At 38.5% G+C, this 24,008-nt stretch overlaps 9 protein-coding genes across 9 annotated transcripts in view; 7 read left to right on the top strand and 2 right to left on the bottom strand.

The window, feature by feature from the left end:
- Nucleotides 1-940: 940 nt before the first annotated feature.
- On the bottom strand, nt 941-2,870 carry PHYBLDRAFT_173639 (hypothetical protein; the record flags this gene model as incomplete). Its single annotated transcript, XM_018437075.1, has 9 exons — nt 941-1,019; nt 1,140-1,202; nt 1,271-1,491; nt 1,585-1,697; nt 1,780-1,791; nt 1,890-1,974; nt 2,092-2,328; nt 2,460-2,554; nt 2,705-2,870. 9 exons carry the CDS (start codon nt 2,868-2,870, stop codon nt 941-943), a joined length of 1,071 nt encoding a protein of 356 aa, XP_018286188.1.
- A 489-nt stretch (nt 2,871-3,359) lies between these two features.
- PHYBLDRAFT_23961 (hypothetical protein) lies at nt 3,360-5,505 on the top strand (the record flags this gene model as incomplete). Its single annotated transcript, XM_018439823.1, has 10 exons — nt 3,360-3,462; nt 3,559-3,683; nt 3,925-4,051; nt 4,136-4,255; nt 4,316-4,422; nt 4,496-4,585; nt 4,661-4,896; nt 4,969-5,096; nt 5,169-5,270; nt 5,351-5,505. Coding segments are annotated over 10 exons (1,293 nt in total), but the record flags the coding sequence as incomplete, so codon positions are not given.
- A 3,920-nt stretch (nt 5,506-9,425) lies between these two features.
- On the bottom strand, nt 9,426-11,316 carry PHYBLDRAFT_173636 (hypothetical protein; the record flags this gene model as incomplete). The annotated part of the gene is made up of 6 exons (XM_018437074.1): nt 9,426-9,557; nt 9,819-9,908; nt 9,972-10,002; nt 10,065-10,161; nt 10,505-10,728; nt 11,297-11,316. 6 exons carry the CDS (start codon nt 11,314-11,316, stop codon nt 9,426-9,428), a joined length of 594 nt encoding a protein of 197 aa, XP_018286186.1.
- A 394-nt stretch (nt 11,317-11,710) lies between these two features.
- Nucleotides 11,711-13,206, top strand: PHYBLDRAFT_79404 (hypothetical protein). Its single transcript, XM_018443461.1, has 6 exons — nt 11,711-11,840; nt 11,928-11,961; nt 12,051-12,096; nt 12,317-12,435; nt 12,520-12,804; nt 12,956-13,206. Exons 1-6 carry the CDS (start codon nt 11,800-11,802, stop codon nt 13,070-13,072), a joined length of 642 nt encoding a protein of 213 aa, XP_018286185.1. The 5' UTR covers nt 11,711-11,799; the 3' UTR covers nt 13,073-13,206.
- A 346-nt stretch (nt 13,207-13,552) lies between these two features.
- PHYBLDRAFT_79403 (hypothetical protein) lies at nt 13,553-14,614 on the top strand. Its single transcript, XM_018443460.1, has one exon. It carries the CDS (start codon nt 13,747-13,749, stop codon nt 14,239-14,241), a length of 495 nt encoding a protein of 164 aa, XP_018286184.1. The 5' UTR covers nt 13,553-13,746; the 3' UTR covers nt 14,242-14,614.
- A 612-nt stretch (nt 14,615-15,226) lies between these two features.
- PHYBLDRAFT_188825 (hypothetical protein) lies at nt 15,227-17,045 on the top strand (the record flags this gene model as incomplete). Its single annotated transcript, XM_018439568.1, has 4 exons — nt 15,227-15,288; nt 15,455-15,728; nt 15,797-16,090; nt 16,190-17,045. The coding sequence occupies 4 exons, from the start codon at nt 15,227-15,229 to the stop codon at nt 17,042-17,044; spliced, it is 1,485 nt and encodes a 494-aa protein (XP_018286183.1).
- A 514-nt stretch (nt 17,046-17,559) lies between these two features.
- Nucleotides 17,560-19,872, top strand: PHYBLDRAFT_23965 (hypothetical protein; the record flags this gene model as incomplete). Its single annotated transcript, XM_018439824.1, has 7 exons — nt 17,560-17,781; nt 17,886-17,963; nt 18,278-18,335; nt 18,481-18,662; nt 18,837-18,865; nt 18,941-19,633; nt 19,752-19,872. Coding segments are annotated over 7 exons (1,383 nt in total), but the record flags the coding sequence as incomplete, so codon positions are not given.
- A 429-nt stretch (nt 19,873-20,301) lies between these two features.
- PHYBLDRAFT_160243 (hypothetical protein) lies at nt 20,302-21,302 on the top strand. Its single transcript, XM_018434147.1, has 2 exons — nt 20,302-20,378; nt 20,481-21,302. Exons 1-2 carry the CDS (start codon nt 20,311-20,313, stop codon nt 21,073-21,075), a joined length of 663 nt encoding a protein of 220 aa, XP_018286181.1. The 5' UTR covers nt 20,302-20,310; the 3' UTR covers nt 21,076-21,302.
- Nucleotides 21,303-23,968: 2,666 nt separating this feature from the next.
- Nucleotides 23,969-24,008, top strand: part of PHYBLDRAFT_173630 (hypothetical protein) — a gene marked incomplete at both ends in the record, with an annotated part of 2,802 nt that continues 2,762 nt past the window's right edge. The window contains one exon of the mRNA XM_018437073.1: nt 23,969-23,995. Coding sequence (XP_018286180.1) covers nt 23,969-23,995 — 27 coding nt within the window. The remainder of the gene's footprint in view (nt 23,996-24,008) is intronic.

Raw genomic sequence — 24,008 nt, 5'->3', positions numbered from 1 at the left:
TTCTTGTAGTGTAATGTTTGATTAAATATTTATAAGTGAGAAAAAGTAGTTATTGCTTTGTGCTTGTGCTTTTGCGTGTGTTGGTTCTTGGAGCCTTATGCAATTATAAATATATACATAAATAAATATGTATAGTGTCGAGCAATATCTATTCCTAATATACCCAATCTTGATTAGCATACAGAAAGCTTTCATAAATACATAGCCGAAATCGAGTTTCTGATTACCAAGCATGTACTACAAAAGAGATTTAGGGCTTGGAACAATAATAATATCTGATGGATTGATATTGACACATTGCAACGTTTTATTATAATTACAATTAATATTAAGAAGTATGTTAAATAAAGGACCCGTCAGCTAAGCCAAAACTACGCGTAATTACTTTATTGCTCCGTTTGTTTTCATTTTTACCCTTGTTCTGCCATATCCCCGGCAAAGATCTACAACTGCACATGTAAACAGCTGGGTTTGTCATTTTAAAGAAACTATAAAGGTGGAACTGAAAATATATCAGCATATACAACTATATTTGAAATTGCCAGGGAAAAGAGACGTATTGAATATGCGGTTCGCTGTACAAATTAATAATAAAAATACCAATAATACCAATAATACAGTATAGCATTCATTTGACTATACCAACTTTTTCTTTTAGAATATACACTAGACAGAAGCATACATTAAAAACCATACCCATGCTGACTTTTGCTTTTAAAACAGATATAGTCTACCTGTAGCTGTATTAATATTAACAAACTATATAAAATCTACATCTATTTATTCACAAAATAGGATTGAACACGGGAATAAACTCATAAATATCGTAGGGCGTATTATTATTATTATTATTATTATTATTTTCGTTCAAGGTTTTGAGTTCTTATATGCGCAATCGATAAGATAGAAAAAAATAGTAGTTTGCTCCAACTAACCCGGTCTAGAAATCATCATCTCCCTCAGTATCCAATGTATCGTATGCGTATTTGTTAATTGGGAATTGATGTCCATTTCCTTTCCTATTTTTTTTTGTTACTAAATTGTTTAGAGAACCAAGCTTAGGTGCTAATTTAAATACTTATTTTCTGTTTCTCTTTCTCTTAAAATAATTATAATAGTAACAACATGTAATAACGTACGGTTGTCCAATAGGCAAAAGGAATGCCATCCAGTTAGACCCTAATACTTGCTCAATGTTTCCTCTTTGAGGTATAATTACTGTTAGAGAAACTCAAGTAGGATAGAATTATTTTTGTAGAGCTGATTATACCTGGTTCCAAGATCCCAAGGGTTAAAATATCTGCTACGCATCACATCATGTCGACCTCTGTTTCGCCCGAGTCTGAAATTTGCTTTTTCATAGAATTCGATTGTTGTTCTGTTCTTGAAGAGTTGGCGTGTGTGGAAGAGAGTGAATGGAATAAGGAAGATTCCAAAAATTACAGACACAAATAATAAAAGGATCCAATTGAAATCAAGCCCAAATATACTCTAGAATATCAAAGAGAGCACAATTAAGTTGATATAATTTTGCTAACCACAACACCAGAAAAAAAACACTAATTTTTATATAAATTTGCTTACCAAAGGTTGATTGAGTATTCGGATGGTCGGTGGAAGGGTCGTGCTAAAGATAAAGATACATAGAAGAGATGCGTAGACCAAGAAATTGTAAAAGAATTTATAGTTTCGAAACCCTACACAATTATTCACCCTGCAGAAGATATTATGTGGTTAATCTTAGCCAAGGTGATACGTTTCTTTATTGCCTTGACTTACCAAGGACAGTGACTGATCAAAAGGTAAGGAGTTGGTTGGTAATTATACATTCACTAGTTACTAAAAATTACAGCCTTGATATCTTTTCATTTCTTGAACAAGATACTTACTGATCCATTTTAAGGACACATCTAATAATATTACCGAATGGTCAGCATGCCTATCGCCTTTTTTTATAGTAGTTGGAGTCTTATACTATTTACAAGTATTATATAAATGCGTTTACCGCTTGCATATCCTGCAATGATGGCTTCGGTCAAATTTATGTAGTTGGCATTTCTTGCAAAATCTAGTTTCGCCACATCTCTTTACAGTTATAGGTATACCAGTCGTTCTGTATACTGGAGTTCGTTTGGAAGTCAATGTACGGTTTAGACTGGTAGTTGATTCTGAGGCTTCCACATTAAGAATTGCCACCGAAGGTTCCCCTGCTTTATCTCTTTCTCCCTCTTCATCATCCATCTGATGATTCAACAGTTGCATATCTTCATTTGCATCATAAATATCCTCTGGACTCTCCTCATCCCTATCATCATATCGTTTGCTATTCTATTTAATTGAATATGTATATAGATACACAATAGTGTTAGCCCTTTACTTTACTTTATTTTACTTTATTCCTTCTTTTTCTCTCTCTATGAACAAGACGAGACAACACAAGATAAGACTTGGATATTTACATCGTTAGAATATCCGGGAGAGGTTCGGGTAATCTTCCAGAAACTCCAAATACATAGTATATAGATAGGCTGAAAGAAGATAATATAGAGAATACCTACGAGAAAAAAAAATAGAGTCAATTAATCCAGTTATCAAATAGAAACCAGGACAGTGAAAGCAAAAATGAAAGCAAAAGTGAGTGGGGTGTTCATTGTGTGTTTATTATTAATGTATATATGCACATGGATTCGTAACGACAATCCACCTTGAGCAATGCGCCTATCAGCAATCAAGCTCCAGCACAACCGAAATATATAAGCCCAGTAACACCATCCGAAGATCAGGATGAGTAAGACAACAGGGGATGCATTCACAGCCCGCATAAGCGATCGCTGACATGTTTCAAGTGAGGAACAACAACACACTCTCATGTTCTCAGCAGAGAATGAATACAATAATAGTGTATAAAAAGAGAAGAAAAAAGAAAAAAGAAAAGTTTCAATGAAGAATAATGCCCAAACTTATTTAGGAAGGGGTTGATTAAAGGGCTTGGCATTGTTCTTTTTCTTTAATTCTCGTCCTGGCCCCCCCCCCTCCCCTCTCCCCCCTCTCTACATCTCTTAACTTCCCTCTTTCCCCACATTACTTCGACGTCACAAACGCGTCCAACTGGTACATACGCGTGACAAGGTTTATAAACATAATGATCGCGTCGCAGATCCGATGAATCATACAGATCCACATGGCAAACTCATCTACATCAATGGCGTATGTTTTTTTAGATTTCTGCATCAATATAGCTCTTCTTTATTTATCTTGTTTTTCAACATGCTAGTAACGCTTCTGGCGATACATTACAACGAAAGCTTTCTACATTTGATAAGCCAGCCGAGATTTCAAAAGGTTACGAGATCGATCACAGATCATTTAACCGACAATATGCAGAAATGTATTACCCACGCTTAGTCCAATTACGGCCTATTTTGGTAGAAAAGGCCAAGGAAAGATGGGGATACCTACCAGGTCAGTTGAGCATTCTTTCCCATTGAAATTCAATGGCACTATAAACGTGTAAATCAAAATACATACATATATATGTGGTGTTGATACTATAATGAGCAGAAAAGCCTGTCTATGTACCAAAGGCATTAGAAGTACTTGCAGGAGAGCTGTGTTATATAATTGGCACAATTTATATGGAAATGTCAACAAAGCCTAATGTTCTTCGCGACCTAAATGAAGAGGTATTCATATACTTTTTTACTTTATTTTTCTCTCCCGAGTGCTCAAGCCTCGATGTATTACAACGCATTGAAGCCAGATGTGTATATTGCTCCATTGAAAAGAATAAGAAAAAAAAACATTTCAATATTCTTATACTTTTTTTTTGTCTGTTTGCCTATTTGCTTTGTTTGTCTATTTACTTGTTTGACTTAAATGAAATGGCTGTGTATGTGCGTGCGCGTGTGTGTCTATGTGTTTTAGAGCTCTCTTATTGATCCTTCTGTACCTGAAAAATATCGATCTGAGAATGATGTTATTGCGTTGGAAGATGAGTCTGGTCGAGTAGAACTTACGGGCCAGCATCTCAAGAAGGAACATCTTGTGTCGGGTAAGATATAATACTTGTTTTTTTTGTAGAGTATATCTATTAAGTAAATAATTTATCGATATTTAATTATTTCTTGGATGTTAGGTGCTGTTATTGCTGTGTTAGGAAAAGAAACACCATCCGGTGCATTTGAGATCTTTGATGCCTGTCTTCCCGGACTTTCTCCCCAAAGGCCCTTGAAAGCCCAAACTAAACCTGGTGAGTGTCGCATATTTATCAAGATGATATTCGAATACAGAGCAAGCGATTAATTATAATGCACAGGTCATAAATATGTCGCCATATTATCTGGCCTTAGTATTGATAGTGAGGCTGCTCTTGGGTTGAACACCCAGCTGCTGTCTGAATTTCTTTCTGGTGAACTAGGAAGTGTAGAGGTAAAGGATAATTTGCCTTGTTTATATATATATATATATATAGTTGCTAAACAATATGTATCTATAGAACCAACAATCTAGTGCGTGTATTACTCGGTTGATAATTGCAGGAAATTCAGTTGGTAAAGCAAAGGCAGTCGAGAGTGGAGAAAAAGGTGTATGTATATATATGTACGAAGAAATTTGGTATAATCATTAAGGTTATTAATGTATACGTTGAATATTTATTTAGCAAAAATACGGATACGAAGCAACTCGTTATAATTCATCGGCTATTGATATACTCGACGATTTTCTGGACGATGTCAGCTCTTCACTCGAAATTGATCTGATGCCTGGACCTAATGATCCAACTGCAGTTCACTTACCACAAAAACCGATTCATCCATTCATGTTTAGTAAAGCCAAAATGCATTCCACATTCAACACTGTCACAAATCCATATTGCTGTGATATCGATGGTGTAAAGTAAATATGAATATGTTACATTGGTATTAGTATTTAAATTATTGACGTCTTTGTTGGATTTCTCTTTATTAGCTTTTTGGGTACATCAGGCCAGAATGTGGATGACATCTATCGATACTCTAATGATGAGAACCGATTGAAAATGGCAGAGCTTACTTTGTTCTGGCAACACATCGCACCAACAGCACCCGATACACTGTGTAAGCTTTAAAATAGTCCAGAAAAAAGAAAAGGAGGCTCAGATATACCATTATCGTTTATTTCTATGATAGGGTGCTATCCTCTTGCAGGTGAAGATTCCTTTCTAGTAAAAGAGTGTCCACATGTTTATTTTATTGGAAATCAGCCAGAGTTTGAGACTAGCGATATCCAAGGTAAAATAATAATAAGAATATGATAGTATGTGGATATGTGTCATGAATATCTTGTAATTTACCCTATGCGGGACTATTAGGACATGATGGTCAGAAAGTGCGTGTTATTTTGGTACCATCTTTCCAAAAGACTGGACAGATTGTACTTGTTAACCTGGATACTTTGGAAGCTAGTACACTTAAAATCTCTGGTGAAATAACCCACGATAAAGACGGAATGGATTTGTCTCATTAAGTATATATATATATTGATAATTACAACAATTGATTGTATTTACAAGAAGTTCTTATCTTAAAAATCTCGACTTGTTAAACATATACTGTCTTTAAAAGAACATTATAATAAACCAAATGAAACATATTTACTGTTTCATTGTAGTACTTGTTCATTAATTACATAATATATTTATATCCAAATTTATTCTAGAGGCTTTAATTACGAGGACGGAAAAATATGCCTCCACAAGAGTAGATATATACATACATAAAGCAAATAAAATATATAGAAAATAATCCTGTACGTAAAGTAACGAGTCGGATATATTGAAGTCTCTAGAGGAATATATATTTTCTTAGTACTTTTGACTTTGAACGGCAGATAATTGGGAAATATTCAATTTAATATGCATACATTCTCGTTCTTTGCACCTGTCACTGTCAACAAAACTCGAGTTCAATAGTTTGTCTAACATTTCAGAGAGTCGAGTCCGACACCAATTGGAGGCTATTGAAAACACAAAAGAAAGTATGCCATATATACTGCTTAATAAGATTTACCGAAGAGCATAACACAATTGTATTTTTTTTAATAAAAAATACAAAGATTCTATATGCGCCTTTGTATTAAAACAATACTAACCATATTGATATTCGATATATTTGTATTTACTTACTTTTGAATAAAGTCTAGAAGACTATTAAATAAGCCTGATATTACTAAAACAAAAGGGAAGAAAGATTTGTTATTCTATCAGTTTGCTAACACACTTGTTTAAAAAGAATATTAGACCGAATATTGTCTTTTTCTTCTAGTAAATCAAGGGTAAAATGAAACGGAACGAGACATATAGACTGGATATAAGCTTGGTTTAAATTCATTATAGCATAACGCTTGTACAAAAGCGTTACTCTCAGAATATATATATTCTTTTATTACTGTTATTTCAGGGCATGTTTTGGAATCCAGCCCCGTGGTAAGGGCACATAGATTGTTGTTATTATTTTTGGGCTTAGGGTAATAACCAAGAAAGGCTCCAATGGTCCAGTCCGGATTTGTTCTCATCCATTGATGAGCAATCTCTATGTACAAAAGAGGTATTTTTCCCTTTCTTTCTTTTTCAAACCCTATGTTGGTACTTAACTACACAAAGCCACGTTGGAAAGCAAGTGGTACGGTCAAACAAATACTTGTTCCTCAAATAGTCGTACAGGGTGCAATTAAGATGTGACACAAAACTGGCCAATGTTTTTTTTCATGGCGTGAGTCCACATTTACATTTGTTACAGATAAAGAAAGCCCTTTTTTCTTCTTCTTCTTAAATATTGGAGCTCGGTTTGAGCGTTAAAGTAGTTGTGGTAGAAGAAGAAGAAAAGATAAAAGATATGTGTATATATTTATATTAAATACAAAAATGATGAGGGAGTAAAAAGAAAGAGAAAAGGATAATGAAAGAGATCTAATAAGTTTGCTATTTTTTAATATAAAAAGAGAACCGCTCGGCTATTATCTCTAATATTGCTGGGGATGGAGAGAAACTGCACTCATTCCGTAAGGCTGATGGTGCTGAGCCATACTAGGAGATGACTGTGATCCACCATCCCACTCGTGCTTCTCGCCTGAAGCAAAGGGCACTTCGTAATTGTCGTTTCGGGGCTGGAAGACTTCAAGGTCAGATTGACGACGAGAACGCTTAGAACGACGCAAAGCAATAAAGACGATAGCACCCAGCAAGACAATTCCACCAACGCCACCTACAACACCACCAATAATGGCTTTGTTGGTGCTAGAGAGACCAGATGAGCTATCAGCGATAGCGGAAGTAGTGGCGGTAGGCGATGTGGTAGGTGAGGCGGAGATGAGAGAATCGATAGAGGTAGGATCAGCAACGATTTCAGAAGTGGGAGATAACAAGGCATCAGTCGTAGTGGGAGTAAGAAAAGCGTCAGTAGTGGTTTGAGTGAGCAAATCATCAGTAGTTGTTGGAGTGAGCAAGTCATCAGGTGTGGGGGTTGAGAAGGTTTCATCGATCGTCTCTGTAGGTGTAGCAGCGAGACTTCCATCGTCGGCAGTGGCAGACGCAACTGGGGTACCATCATCACCAAGTTGTTCGGTTTCAGTTGGGTTAGCGTTGTCATCACCGGAGATTCCAGCGTTGGATCCATCGGAAGAATCTTCATAAGAGGAGTCTTCATTGGAATCGTCAGAATTATCACCCGAATTATCACCGTAGGTCTCATCAGAACCATTAGCACCCGTGCCGTCCACATTACCTTGACCGGATGTGTCGGTTGTGCCAGTGACATCAGTAGTACCAGTAGTGTCATTAGTGTCAGTGGTCCCGGTTTCGACAGTGGTGCCAGTTGAATAAGAAGTGTCTGGAGAGGTGGTTGTGTCTGTAGTAGTATCGACCGAAGAGCTATCATTCCAATCAGTGGTGGATCCATTGGTTGAGTCGTCAGAGGTAGTGGTGGTATCTGTGGATTCATAGTCGTAATCTATTATGGGTACAAATCAGTACCTAGACCATTATTTTGCCAAGAATGAATGTAACACGTGTGGTTATTCCTTCTTCCTCTCGAATCATATAAATATAAATATATAGTTGAAAAGATCGTTCTTTATACTGCTAATACAGAAGTAGAGCCCTGACCAATATATACTATATACTATATTATATATATATATATTATATATAAAGAAATCCATTATTCAGGTACAACCTCAATAAAAGTATCCCAAGAATATTAAGATTTAAGAAAAATTTAAATAAAAATGGTAATAATTATAAAAATAAAGTATATGTCTGTGGGTATTTTTGCGTGTGTGCATATGTGTTTTTGTCGAGATTATTGCTTTTGTTGGTGGAGCTGATTAAATATAATACTAGTGAAGATCGCTCTGTCGGTTGCTGAGTTGAGTGCAATACTTTATATATTATAATAAACAAGGTGTGATGACACGTGTATTGAATTGAATGATATTTATAGCCAAGATATTAACGGTTCAATTGACTCAAGAAGTAAACTCATTATATATATATATATATATATATACACACATTGGTCCTTGGATTCATTTTTTTTCATTATGTTTAATCGCGTAACCAGACCAGAATTCAACTCCATAATTTGAATGAGTAGAAATGATAGAAATAATATAAAGAATAAGAAAGAGGATACTTACCATCATAACCTTGTGCCATAACAGGCGTCCAAGACCAGGCGCTAACCAATGCTGTTACAAAGGATAGACTGAGTAACTTGGATTTGCGAGTAGAGTACATGTTATGTTATTGATTTTTTTTGGGTGTATTGTTAGGTGAGTGTATGTTTCTTTTGGTTATTATAAGTCCAATGAATGAATATAGTTGTCTGGGAGGGTGGTGAAATGACAGTAAGTGGAAGCGATGCTCCTTGGGAGATAAATGAATGTATGGAGATTAATGAGAGGAAGGAAGGAAGGAAGGAAGGGGAGAAGTTTTATTTTTCAAAGAAAACTAATTGAAAAAAAAATAGTAAGAGAAAGAAAGAAGTTTTACAGACTAATTTGGTGTGGAAGACAAATAAGCATCTTGGTAACAAAATAAAGCGGCACCTTTATATGTACATCGCCTCTTTAAAAAATAAGCTACTCTTACGATTAAATAATATATTATTGGTTGCTGCGAATTATTTGCGTTTGAAGCGTCCAAAATTGTGATATTCCGAGAGAGAAGACATTTTTATTTTATTTTCTTTTATATGGAGCCAATGAAAGGCTCAGATTTATTGTAAGTCTCTGATTGAGTATGAAAAGAGAAAATTACATTATACTTTTTGAGCAATATCCCAATTTCAATACAAAAAAAAAAATTCTAATACATGAGAACTACTAGATCTAAATCTTCATTAACTGTTTTGTATTTCTCTCTATAGTCGTGATACAAGGATTTCTAGTCATTTACATTGTTCATTGACTTTTGACCCGACCAAATATTTTTGCTGATAGTCTACAGCTTTTGTCTCTATGAGTGTTCCTATGCTCAGCTTTGATCCTTTGAAGCAGATCTTGTCGTCTTCCTTAGGAGACTATAAAAGAAACATAGATGTATTTGCCTTTAGATACTGGCAGAGACTTTGGCTATGAGAGTCTTTCTTCTAGATAGTGCAATTGGTTATTTAACTTGATCTGATTATAGCTTTATTTGAGCATATAGTGATATATGCTCTCTGTGATCTTTCTTGAGGTGCCGCGGATTATCTCTTAGCTAATCTTGTTCATTTCAGCCTAAAGATATTAAATGATTATTGGTGTTGTGGTCACTTATGGTTATGTAATTGATAAGTTACCTGAAACTCATGCTTTTTGAGGTGATTCTTTTCGATGATTTGGGCTAAATCGTCCCAAAAGCTTAATTTCAGTGTGTTTCTGCGAGCATTCTATACATAAACACTGTCCGGAACCTTATATTGGATTTTAAAAATGAAAATGTAGTCTCTTACCTTAAGGTCAATCTTTAGAGCGGCCAGTACCCTATTTTCTCTCTTTTTTTAGGGTTGCTTGAGAGTAAAGTGGTTATGTCGTTTGAAAGATACGTGTGGGCTACACTTTTTGTTGTCAGATTCTTTTTACAAATGACCAAATCGTATTGTGTAATATCATATTGCTCCGGACGCGTATTTTTCAAATAGTCTACGAGAAAAAACAAGTAAAAACAGATAGTTAGAGCTGTTTTTATTATAGATAAAACATATATCAGTATTAAACAGCTTTTCTTCAGGGATCTTCATTTTATGAACTAAAGTGATGAGCAGGGGACCATTAATTGTAGGGACACGATGTTTCCTTGTGGACACTGCATTTTCTGGTGGGATACGACATTTTGATTCTACTGGAACACAAATTGTGCCTTTTTTCCGTCATAGAATATTTATATCTGGTCCTTAAGGATACAGAATATTCGTATCAAGATTCTCTGTTGTGATTTGAAAAAATACAATAAAAATAAAATGGTGTGTGGGTGGGAGCTACTTACTGGCTGGTGCCGTCGAACTCTGGGAATACGTAAGTGAGAGAAAGATATGATATGATATGATATGCGTAAGAAGGCTAATAAACAGTAAGATATCCAACAAGATTGCGTCGCACTCTAATGGCAAAAACTCCTTATGATCTTCTGCATAGCTGGCTATTGATATAGTGTGTTTGGGATGAATTATTATTTCTTTATTGTCAAGTCTAAATTTAGGACACAAACGACTATTAGTTGAATATAGAGGACTTGTTTTTCGTATGAAACACTTTTCGTTATTCAGTTGCCCAAATACAGACTGTAACTCTTAAAAGAATGAGAGGCAGGTGCCTGGAGAAAGATTGATGAACACACAAAGTGTGGGGACAAAGTAGTAAGCTAATGTGTACAATGAATATATTATTTTTCAGGACACGTCATTTTGCCTTGAAGGATTAGAGAGAGACATCAGGACCTGGGCATGTAATCACAATTCATTAGTCCGGTCGGATAAAAACGTCGTGCCCCACCAGAAAACGTCGCCCTCGTAAGATTGCTGATAGATTATATAGTTGGTGTGGATAGACTAAAAGTTCAGAAAAGGGCAAAAAAAGGGCAAAATTAATTAAGGCTCTAGTCCAATAATATGACCTCAACTTTTGCTCTTTTTTTTTTGCTCTCTTTTTTGAACCTTTAGTCTGTCCACACCAACGGTATTATTAATTATTTATAAATAATCTATTCAGGTTAAGCCGATCTAATACAAGACAAATCTAATTATAATGTTGGTGGTCAAGGTATTTAAAAAGAATCTACTTGAACTTTTGTGCAGGCATTGAACTGCTCTATGGCATGTCTTGGTTGTGATATTGTGGTACGGTTTTTTTTTGGCTTAAATGTCTATTGTTGTTCTTTATTTATTATTATTTTCTTGGCTTGATTTTTTTGGTTGGTCATAACACACGTACGCACACGCACAGAGAGAGAGAGAGAGAACGTACTTTATGGCCAAGTCTGTGATATATAAATAGAACTTGGGCTGATATGGTTACACGTATGCGCATCTACACAGGATGTGACCATTCTGAAGCCTTTTTTTGTTCCGCTCTCTGTGCGCGGAAAACTTGTCATCCAAAAGCGTCTAAAGAGCAAGAATCAGAGAAAGCCTGATACAGTTTAGCCAGAGAATAAAAATAGAGTCAAACATGTCCTTTTCTCTCTTCGATTCTTCTTTCCTTTAGGAATCTATCAAAAATCTAGAAACACAAGCGTTTATAAAACCTCTCTTTGTTTTACTACCACGCACTACATACATACTCATGGGCTCAAGTAAATCCTGCTGTTGTTGCATCCCGCTTCGGTAGGTGTGCAACCGTCATGTCATTCGTCTGTTGATCTTATTGTTGTATTGTACCTGAACTCACAATTTAAACTTCCTTGTTAACAGTGCAGGTGTAATGGTCATTGCCATTGTGTCTTCTGTAAGATTTAATATGTTTTATATGTACATATATACATACGTAGATATTAACTAATAATACTAATAATATTAATAATTAAATTTTAATAGGCATTCTACATTAGTTCTTTAGTATACCTTTTGATACGTCGTAGTGGTAAGCAAAATAATGATAGTAATAAAAGCAATGATGGCTGAGAACAATAAATACACCCAAGAAATAAGGCTTGTTTCAATATTCTTAATATTACTATCATTATAAGATAGCCTTTTATATATATATATATATGTTTTTTTTGAAGGGGCTAAACTATTTTATTTTATTTTATAATATCTTGTTTTTTTTTCTTATACTGACTGGGTGTGGCTTTATCTAGATATGTTTGCCAAACATCCAGACAGCCTCAATTTCCTAACGCCTATTTTTTGGACTTCCGTGGCTGTGGTTTCTGTATATTCAATCAGCTCTATACTGGGTGTGTTTGGAAGCATTAGTGTAAGTATTTTTCTTATATATATTCAGTAGTCAGGGAGTTAAGCATTTATTGATTCGACTGCAAAATTATATTTGTATTTTTAGCAAAATCGTGCAATGACAGCTGTTTTTAGAGTGCTTTATTGGATCATGGCAATTTTGATTTTGGTTGTTTCAGTGGCTGGCTGGGTATTACTGCTCGTCAATAGAGATTCGTGGCAGGATGAGTGTGCCAATTATGTCAGTAAACCCGATTCAGACATATACTCCATCGTCAAGGTCCCTTCAGGATCTGAGGTTGCCACTGTGCTACAGAACGCTTGCTCAAACGATCTCAAGACAATATTAATTGTCAGTGGTATCGCAGTAGTTATGGGAAACATTATCCAGGTAAGCCGCATATAATTGATCCCAAATAATAATAATAAAAAAGGAACATCGAAAATGATAGCTAAAGAAGCCGATAAACACAAGAAATCATAATTAATTAATTAATAATAATAATAAAATCTTATATTATTTGAATGTGATCTTTCTGTAGATCTATTTCGCATCTGTAGTGAGCTCCTATGCCTCCCGCCTAAAGCGCGGTAACAAACACATCCCGCTTAGAAACCTCGATGACTTTCCTGACAACTCCCACAAGAATATGTATTAAATAAGCTCTCGAACCGTCTCCTTTCTCCTCCTCTGTTGTATAGCTCTTTTCCCCTTGTTCATATAAAGTAACAGACTGTGTTATTCTGTCTGTTTGAAAAACAATACAAAGTAAAATTTTGATTAAAGGTTCAATGATTCTAAATTTGAAAACAATTTCTCCGGTCTGTCTCCGAATGGATATAAATATAGTGCCCTTTTTTTTGTTTGATAGTGTAGGAATCACAAAGAAATGTTAGTTATATATACAAATTAGTTAAAAGAAGTATAGGTCACAGTCATGCCTTTGTAGACTATTGAGAGTAACCAAACTGACAGCATTGATGGGAGCAAAAAAAAATAAGCCAGAAAATGAACTCCTCATTGATTCTGGTAAGAGAAAAACGTGGGTTGGATTTGTGGCACCATGCGATTACTGACTATAAGATGTCTGACCACGGCCAGCGTTCATTTGTTCCCCGGTCTCCTCTCTTCTTTCTCTTGCCCTATCAAACTACGTCTACTTTCCTTCAAATATCTTTCTCCAATCCTTTTGTCTATTTGTCTCTAACTCTTTGTATATTCTTTGTTCTTCAAGCTTGTTTCTCTTCATCTTTGCCCTACCTCTCTATCCCACACACACACACATCCCCATTCCCATTCACATAACCCCTTTTACACCCTTGTATATTTCCAATGAATTCTCTCTGTCAATCCCCTTCCTTTGATAATGACCAAGAGTACAGTGTGGAGATGAGAGAGGCCTTGGCAGCTGAACAAGCTTACTTTGGGGAGTATGACCGAGCTGTCGCAGAGAAGTTCTCTAGCGACTACTACAATGTCGAGGATGGCTATGACTACTATAGCTACAACTATAACCAGGGTTATGCTGACCAGCCAACCGACAACACCATGTACTCCCAAGAAGAAGAACAAGAATACAGTGATCAAGAATACTATGATCAAGAGGACGAGACTATGACCTACGACACAGCCTACAACAACCCTAACCCTGATTATCAAAATGATTCCTTACTCAACCTTGTGGTTGGAGTCCAATCCTATCTTTCTGACATGACTACCCAGCCCACCCAACATGTATCTCCACTCCTCGACCTTCAGTACAAAATGTACATTTATCTCAAGCAACGTGCTATTGACATGGGTCTGGATACCCAAGCACTTGATTGAAAAATATCAATTCTATCATTTTCATGAAAAAAACATTCGCAATTTTATCCCACACACAAAAAAAAAGTCAAAAAAAAGGTCAAAATTCACAAAATAGGACTAGTAGATTGATCATTGACCACAACGCCCTAGTTCTCCTACCAGAAGAACTCTCTTCTTTGAGCAACAGCGGCAACAGGTTACAATGCCCTCTTTACTTTTTTTTCTTTTAAAAATACTTCCATTCATTCTAAACATCCTTTTATATATGTTTACCATTATATAGCTTACCCCTCTTTCAATTGATTCATGAATGTCAAGAACAATCATAAAAGTCAAATCAAATTAACATCAATTCTCAATAAAAAAAAACCAAATTTTTTTTTGATAATAATTGAATATGCATGCATCTTTGTATTTACATCGATTTCTACTTGTCCTTATTTATCAATATACGAATAAGGGTTATCCAGACCTCTTGTTTTTAATGTTAATGATTTCGGCAATAAATAATAATAATAAAAAGCCAAGCCAAGCTTTTTTGTTAGACAATGTGCGGTCTTATCTACGCTTATATTTTTTGAGCCAAGGTTTATAACCTTCTCACACTGTGTTTTAAGATTAAAGCATTTTGAGATTATCTATTGTGTTCCTATTCATATTAAATATTTATATATATATTAATAAACTCTGAAACGAAATCCAGTAAAATTAATAAAGAATCAGCCAAAACTTGTTGTCTTTGCAAAGGGGTTATTGTGTCAGATTCATTTGACTTCTTGGCAACTATAGTTTACACAACCTTAGTGTTATTATCATTATTATTTTGGCTTCCAGTCTTTGTTACTCTATTAATTATTTTTGTTAAAGGCTATTTATATATATATGTGTGAGTGAGTGAAATGACTAAAGCCAAGTCTATTTTGTAGACTATTTGTAGAAGAGCAAGTAAAGAGAATAGCAATAAAGACAAAAGGGAAACCTGGTCGAAAGTAAGTGTTCAGTGATGGCGCCATATGGCCAAAAAGGTACAACCATAGACGGAGGCGACTGGGACAGTCTAATCTTGTAAGCAATTGCTTAACACTAATTCAATTAAATAACCAATCAGATGAATAGTTACAATGAATCAATATAGCTTACACAAACTTGAACACTTATCCTGCTATCTTCTTTCTCTCTTCCTTTCTCTCCGACCCCTATCTTGCTTTCTTTTATTATTTAATTTTTATAGATATATAGATATATATATTCATATATATATATATATCTTTATGGATGATCAAGAACTCGAGCAGCTTTACACACGGCAATTAGGAGATGCAATCAAACACCAGACTCAACAGGCCATAGCAATCCTTGTTAGGCAATATTCGTCCGAGTTTGGACTCAAAGCACTTATACCTCCCAACAAAGAAGATGGCAATCTATCAAATGCCCTGAGTTCATTGTACGCCGAGATCACACAACTTTACACGAATAATGCCCTGATATTTGATAACCATCTTGTAAGTAAACCATCCTTTTATCCCCACTCCAAAGCTCAACAAGTCATCATATTTTAACCAACAATTAGCATTGGGATACTTTGTGGAGGCAGGAGTTATCCTTCAAAGTACTCAGTAAACAGTACACCGCGGACGCTGTCATCGAAGCCTCGCTCCCAAGAGCACGTAAGGCAGTCTGTCAGATCTTCCACGAGGAATTAGATCCCTTTATGCAGTGGTTTCCGTGGTCGTGGTTTTCATCAATGCAGTTCATCGGTGCAGGGGGGTTCTCTGCAGTGTACGCTGCTCAGTTGGCACCTCCTTATGTTTCTCAGTCATCTCAAATCGCTCTAAAGGTAGTTGACGATAAGCTACTCAACGAGGTAATAAAGCACTACACGAATACATTAAGATAAAACAATAAAACAAAACAAAAAACGATTATGTACTATTATTATTTTACGCGAAAATATAATATTTAGATAACCGTACAATCCAGGGCCTATCTGCCTCTCCTATTCAAAGGTCTGACAGTATGTGAAAGTACAGGAGATCTGATGATGGTGATGAAACTTAGCAACGGAGGGAATCTAGAAGACCACATGCACCAACTACCACTTGGCGATCTCGATCTCAAGACCATCACAGGCACAATGCTCCGATTAGCGGTGAATCTGGCGGACCTGCACAAAACCGAGACTTGTCATCGTAATGTCCATCCAAGGAATATCATTTGTACTGATAGCGATTACTTTTTGGTCGACTACCGATTCGCCACTCATGCTCATGAATCTTCATATGTAACTGCCCTAACAAAAGTTGTGTATGGTCGACCCCCTTACATTGCTCCTGAAGTGAGACAGGGGATCTACACAAAAAAGTCAGACGTCTACAGCCTGGGAGTGATATTTTGGCAGTTAGTAAGCAAAGTAATATTCCCTTCACCGGACATTCTCTTGGATCGGCGCCAGCCTCCAGATCATATATACCGCATCGAACCTGTGCCCGGTGTACCAGAATGGTTCGGTGACTTGTGTAAAGCGTGCTTGGAACCTTTACCTGAAAATAGACCTGACGCCGGAGAGTTGTGTGACGCCCTTCAGGCGATTCATGCGGCGATGGACTTTTCAGTACCTCTAGTTCCCCAAGTCACTGAGTACATCATCGCTCGACGGGCAGAAACGGCCAATCATATGCGTATGTGTTTAGACCTAAAGGGTGCTGTATCCACGACCCAACTATTTACGCTCACTCAACTTCCTTCAACTACACATCTTGTATTACTGAAATTTACCAATAAACCTTTTGCCCTGGTTAGGCAAACATTGAAAAGTTAACAAAAAAAATTAATTAAGATTTTTTTCATTAATTCATTAATTAATTTATTCCTTATTTTTTTATTATTCTTTTTTTTTAATATATTAATGTTTCAAACAATGAATATTCCATAAATTTATTTGAAACAGAAAGATTAAAAAAAAAAACAAAAAAAAGACCAAGTGGCTATTAATGCATTTTTGTGACTGGTTAATCGATGTCATTAGTGCTACACTTCTTTATATTGTGTCTCCGCGACTTGTTATTGGGTACTGCCGTTGTGTCTCATATAGTTTTTCCTTATTTTTTTCGGGTCGCGTTTCTCCTCTTTCTTTCTATTTCACAAAGTTGGACTATCTCGTCTTGAAAAAGAAAAATGTCTTGGGATCAACAACAGCACAGCTTTGGCAACGAAGATTTCAGTAACCAGTTCGGTGGTGGTGACGCTCAGTTTGGCGAATCCCAGGGTGGAAACACTAACTTTGATGAAGCTGCGCCTCGCCCTGCCCGTACTGAGTCAGTCCTGCCCGAAGGCATGGAGCGCCCTGAGAGATCATACAACTGGGCTTCCAACCGTGCCAGATACGAGTACAACGAAAACGCCGTAGGAAAAGACGGTGAAGCCCCACGCGACGAAAAGCTCGAAAGTGAGTTGTTCGAGCAAGCCTCTGAAAACCAGACTAGTCTTGATTTCTCCAAGTACGAATCTATCCCTATCCGCGTTGAGCGTGGTGAGGCCCCCCGCCCTATCGTTACCGTAAGTATTTTCCTTTTATTTCTATTTTTGTGTAAAGAAAATTCAAATCAACAAGTTATTCATTATAATGACGCGTCATTTGGTCTTTATGTTGATAAATATAGTTCGATGCAGCCGATCTTCACCCTGTCATGAAGGACAACGTAAGATTGTTGGGTTATGCCAAGCCAACTCCTGTCCAGGTAAATACACGATTTTGTTTTTTATATTAAAAGTGAGAGTGTAAAGTGCCGTATCTGCAAGCAGTTCATATGCTGTTAGAGCACACATTATCTGCAATCTCAACATCAGTTGTAATTGTAATTGGGACAGTGATTATTATTGCTATTGTTGTTATCGTTGTTGTTTTGTAATATGATGCCACATTTTTGTGACGTGACTATATACTTTGCAAATGATAAAGAGGATAATCTACAAACAATCAAGCAAACAGAGAAAAGGTCAAATAGTATGAATCTATAAGTTAAACTCGGTTTGCCTTTACCATCTTTAATAGACCTATTCCATCCCCATTGTTACCTCTGGCAAGGATCTCATGGCCTGTGCCCAGACTGGTAAGTTTTCATGAGGCCACTTGTCTTTTTACCAATAGATCAATGAAGCAATATAAAAATTTCCTATTTCTAATGAATTATTGATCATACAACATTTGTCGAACGTTTTTCTTACTATTATTATTGTTACAATCACTGATTATAGGTTCCGGAAAGACTGCTGCTTTCCTCATCCCTACCCTCAGTAACCTATTCAAGCACGGTAAGGAGTGGGCCCAACCTCGCCCTGCCCCTTATGAGCAGCGCCAGTTCAAGGCCGAGCCCTTGGTTCTTATTTTGGCCCCTACTCGTGAGTTGTGCTCCCAGATCTTCGATGAATGCAGAAAGGTAAATCTTTTTTTCTTCTTTTCATTAAACAAGATTATGATTTATCTTGTCGTTTTGGGTTTCAACCTTGTATTACAATGAGGTCGAAACAGTACTACTTACAGCACAGTACTATCGCCTAATTTAAATAACAAAGTATCTAATTTGTTGATGTATCTGTATCTGTATTTATAGTTCACCTACAGAAGTATGCTCAGACCTTGGTAAGCAAAACATTATTATTACTATTATTATTTAATAAAATGAATAAACACTTATATATCTTTACATTTCAACAGTGCTGTCTACGGTGGTGCCGACAGTCTTTCCCAGCTCCGCCAGCTTGAGCGCGGTTGCGATATCCTCGCCGCTGCCCCTGGTAGACTTATGGATTTCATTGAGCGTGGAAAGATTGGTCTTGGTCGTGTCCGTTACTTGGTTCTCGATGAAGCCGATCGTATGTTGGACATGGGTTTCGAGTCCGTCATTCGTGCAATTGTAGAGAAGAAGGGTTGTAACGTCGATCGTCAGACTCTCATGTTCTCCGCTACCTTCCCTCGTGCCATCCGTAAGCTTGCCCGTGATTTCCTCAAACCCGACTATCTTTTCTTGAAGGTTGGTCGTGTCGGTGGTACCACAAGCTCCATCACCCAGAATGTTGTCTACGTCGAAGAAGAAAACAAGCGTGAATCCCTCCGTGAACTTCTCAACTCCCAGCCCCCTAGCCGTACTTTGATTTTTGTTGAAACAAAGCGTAGTGCTGACAGTTTGGATCAATACCTTTATGAGCGCAGCTTCCCCTCGACCTCCATCCACGGTGATCGTACCCAGATCGAGAGAGAAGATGCTCTTCTTGCTTTCAAGAGTGGTCAGTGCCCTATCCTTGTCGCCACTGCTGTTGCCGCCCGTGGTATTGATATCAAGAATGTCATGCATGTCATCAACTTCGATATGCCCAACGATATGGATGAATATATTCACAGAATTGGCAGGTAAATTATGCGACCATTTTCAAAGTGGAAATCAGGGTGATGATTTTTTATACCTGCGTTGCGTACTCACACTTTGCCTTTATTATTATTATTATTATTATTATTATTATTATTATAGAACTGCTCGTGTCGGAAAGTCTGGTTTGGCCACTTCCTTCTATAACGATCGTAGTTCCGCATTGGCTTACGATCTTGCTAAGCTTCTCAAGGAGTGCAAGCAAGAGATCCCCGAGTTCCTTGCTTCGTATGTAACTGAAGACAACACATGGGAGGAGGATCTTGACGAAGAAGATGTCCCCGTTCCTTCGTATGCTGGCCAAGAATATATTCCCCAAGAGAGACGTATGCCCGGTGAAGCTCCCAATGGTGGTGAAGGTGGTGCCCCCAGTGCCTGGGATGGTGCCGGACAGACTGGTGACTATGGAAGTGAAAGACCCAAGCACACTCCTCGTGATGGCGACTGGGACTGCCCAGGTTGCGGTGTAAACAACTTCTCTAGACGCACTGACTGCTTCAAGTGCAGCACTGCTAAGCCTGAAGGTCTCGGTGGTGACTCCTACGGTGGCGGAGGCGGAGGTGAACGTCGTGATGGCGAATGGGATTGCCCTAGCTGCAGTGCCAACAACTTCTCTCGTCGTACCGAATGCTTCAAGTGTGGTACCGAGCGTCCCGAAGGCATGGGTGGTGGAGGTGGTGGTGAACGTCGCGGTCCTCCCCCTAGACGCGATGGTGATTGGGATTGCTCGTAAGTTTTGTGTTTCTTATTATTATTTTGTAGAGTGAAAGATTATAGAATCTGGGTCGTAGGCAAGGTGTACAAAAGTACTCAATTCCTCTTCCTATTTAGTTGCGGTGCTTCCAACTTTGCTCGCAGAACCGATTGCTTCAAGTGTTCCGCACCCAAGGGCGATGGTGGTGATTCTTATGGTGCTGGTGACTCTTACGGCGCACCTTCCTATGGTGGTGCCCAAGAGCCTGAACCTGCTCTCGATACCGCAAGCTGGGATACTGGAGCTGCTACTGCCGGATGGGGCCAGTCTGAGCCTGCCGCACCTGCCGCCTCCTCTGGTGGATGGGGTCAATCTGAACCTGCCGCACCTGCCGCCTCTTCCGGTGGATGGGGTCAATCTGAGCCTGCTGCACCCACACCTGCACCTGCACCTGCCGCCTCTTCTGGTGGATGGGGTCAGTCTGAGCCTGCTGCTGCCTCACCTGCACCCTCTGCTGGTGGATGGGGCCAGTCTGCTCCCGCTTCTACCCCTCCCCCTGCTGCTGCCGCACCTGCACCTTCCGCTGGTGGATGGGGCCAACCTGAGCCAGCTGCTCCTGCTGATAAGCTCGCTAGCTCAATGGGTAACATGCGCGTTGAAGATAGCATGCCTGCTGCTGGAGATGGTTGGGGTGCTGCTCCCTCCAACAATAACAGCTTTGGCTGGAACTAAACAAAAAAAAACTCTTTTCTTCCTCCCTCTCCCTTCTACATCTTTTAACCTTCCCTTTTTTTCTTTTCCTTCTTTTCATTCATGGTTTACTATCTATCTTCAACCCCCCCAAAAAAAAACCATTTTCTAATATTTTAGAGGTTTTGTTTCAAATCCTGCGACTTTTATTTCCATGTAAATCTATAAAAATCTGTACAGAAGGTAGTTCTATATTCTTCTCTTGCTTGAAAAATAAAATATCAAACAAAATTAAAAACGGGGTTACTCTTTCTTTTGTTGTTTGTTGTTGAAAAGAAGAAGATATTATAAAGTATATATATATATATATATATATGTGAGTGTGAGTGTGAGTGTGTGAGTGTGCGTGGGAGTGTGTGAGTGTAGTGAATATGTGTGAGTGTATGGAAGTAAAGCTGCGTTTCTTAAAATGTACAATACTATTGCTACATTTCCTTTATAGAGATCAATAATACGAAGCGTTATTGTTTAAAAGAAAAAGAAAAGGAAGTAAAATAAATGAAGGGGAAGGGTACAAGAGAATGGGAAATAAGAAAAAGGAAAATAAAAACAAAAACAGAGAAATAGTAAAAGGAAAAGAAAGAACGAGAAAATGTCAATTTAAAATGAAATCCAATTTCGCTTTTCCATTCTTCTTTGGATCTTTTTTGGAATGTTCAGGTACTTGTAAAGGTGAATTGGGTGATATTTGTTGATTTATAACCTCGTAACCCGTAGTTATTGCGGGATCATATGAGCCAGTCTGAAATGAAGAGGGTGAATGGGATGGAAACGCATTAGCACCAACAGAATTAAACGGGGGTGCCATTGATGTAGTAGGAGTAGAATTTTGCCAACCAAGATGTTGACCATGTCCTTCTATAGCAACATTAGAAATCGGTGTGTGTGATGTGTTTGTCGAAGGGAAGGGTGTAGACTGCCATGGTGCGTTATGGAAGTTTTCGGTTTGAACTAAAACTTGCTCCGAGTGCATAGACATTGAAGCTTGAATGTGTCGCCCCTCGGCATGATAATTTATGAAATGAACTCCCGTTTGAGGCGGCCCAACAGACGTTAACATTCGTCCACCAATTTCAGAAGAAGCTTGTAATGATTTCTGCTGAGTTGATTGAGCTAAGGGTAACTGCTGTTGCAATGAATTCGAATTAATAGCTGATGATTCAGAATGAGATGATTGCATCAATTTTTGCATTGAAGATCCCTTGGATGACTTTATCGATTGTAAATTGTGATGTTGCTCTCGATTCTGCTTAATTGAGTGTTTCACATTTAGCTGTTGCTGCTGCTGTTTCATTGATTGCTGAATGTTCGAACGTTGAATCGCATGAGAAACTCCCTGTTGTTGTTGTTGTTGTTGATGGTTTACAACAGGTGTTTGAAAATTTGACATTACAGGTGACATTACAGGTTTTTGCATTGGCTGCATTACATGTTGCAATGTCTGTGAAGGGCTCTGTAGGGCATTATGAGGTGATTGAGAAGGTTGGTGTAAGTGTGGTTGGAACTGTGACTGAAACTGTTGTTGATTCATTTTTTGTCTTTGTTGCCTACTCCTTGGTTTGTGATCATCTTGCTGAATATGCCGTGGCTGTCCTTTGTGTTCTTCCAGATGATGGTGTCGGTTTAATATATGTTGCTGCGAAACAACATGAGGTTGTGCTTGAACTTCCATATGTGGTTCGACTTGCATATCTGCCTGGAACCGTGGATGGAATATTTCTTGAAGTTCCACATGAGGTTGCCCTTGAGGGTCGATATTAATTCGTGATCGAGATTGAATGCGACCTTGAGCTTGAGTGTGTGCCTGATCCTGAGCTTGTTGTTGAGCCAGAGCATGCTCCTGAGCTTGAGCTTGTGCGTAAGCCTGAGCTTGGGCATGCGCTTGCTGTTGAGCCTGAGCCTGAGCCTGAGCCTGAGCCTGAGCTTGCTGCTGTGCCTGAGCGCGAGCCTGAGCTTGTGCCTGAGCTTGTGCCTGTGCCTGAGCTTGAGCCTGTACTTGAGCCTGAGCCTGTGCTTGAGCCTGTGCCTGAGCCTGTGCCTGAGCCTGAGCCTGAGCCTGAGCTTGAGCCTGAGCCTGAGCCTGAGCTTGAGCTTGAGCTTGAGCTTGAGCTTGAGCATGCTGTTGAGCCTGAAACTTGGCTCGGGCCTGAGCCTGTTGCTGTGCCTGTGCCTGTGCCTGAGCCTGTGCCTGAGCCTGTGCCTGTTGCTGTGCCTGAGCCTGAGCCTGAGCCTGAGCCTGAGCTTGCTGCTGTGCCTGAGCTTGAGCTTGAGCTTGAGCTTGTGCTTTAGCTTTAGCTTGAGCCTGTGCTTGAGCTTGTGCTTGAGCCTGAGCTTGAGCCTGAGCTTGAGCTTGTGCTTGAGCCTGAGCTTGAGCCTGAGCTTGAGCTTGTGCTTGAGCCTGAGCTTGAGCCTGAGCTTGAGCCTGAGCCTGAGCCTGAGCTTGAGCCTGAGCTTGCGCTTGCGCTTGTGCTTGCGCTTGTGCTTGTGCTTGTGCTTGTGCTTGTGCCTGAGATGGAGACGGAGTATGTACCTGATGATGAGGGCGAGGATAGACTTGGGATTGAGACTTGCTTCGTGTCTTTGTTTTAAGCTTAGTAGTATTAGACGTCGGGGAAATCTGCCCTGGTTGAGTTTGAATATGTACTTGAGCTGGAGTGTATAGCATCTGCTTATGAACTTGCAGCTGTTCATGATCTTGATTTTGAGGATGTACTTGTTGCTGGACGTTCTGAACCTGCCACCTGGTCTGCTGAAGTTGTTCCTGTTGCTGCTGTTGTGCATGTTGCTGCTGTTGCTTTTGGGTTGTTTGCCTTACTTGTTCAAATTGAGTATTGTGTTCAACATGCTGCTGCTTCTGTGACAGTACCAACGTTGTATGAGAAGGACTCTGGTCTGCTTGTTGGTATGAGTTTATC

The sequence above is a fragment of the Phycomyces blakesleeanus genome (assembly GCF_001638985.1).
Source record: "Phycomyces blakesleeanus NRRL 1555(-) unplaced genomic scaffold PHYBLscaffold_26, whole genome shotgun sequence".
In the NCBI taxonomy this organism is placed as follows: domain Eukaryota; kingdom Fungi; phylum Mucoromycota; class Mucoromycetes; order Mucorales; family Phycomycetaceae; genus Phycomyces; species Phycomyces blakesleeanus.
This window is presented reverse-complemented; position numbering and strand designations above follow the sequence as displayed.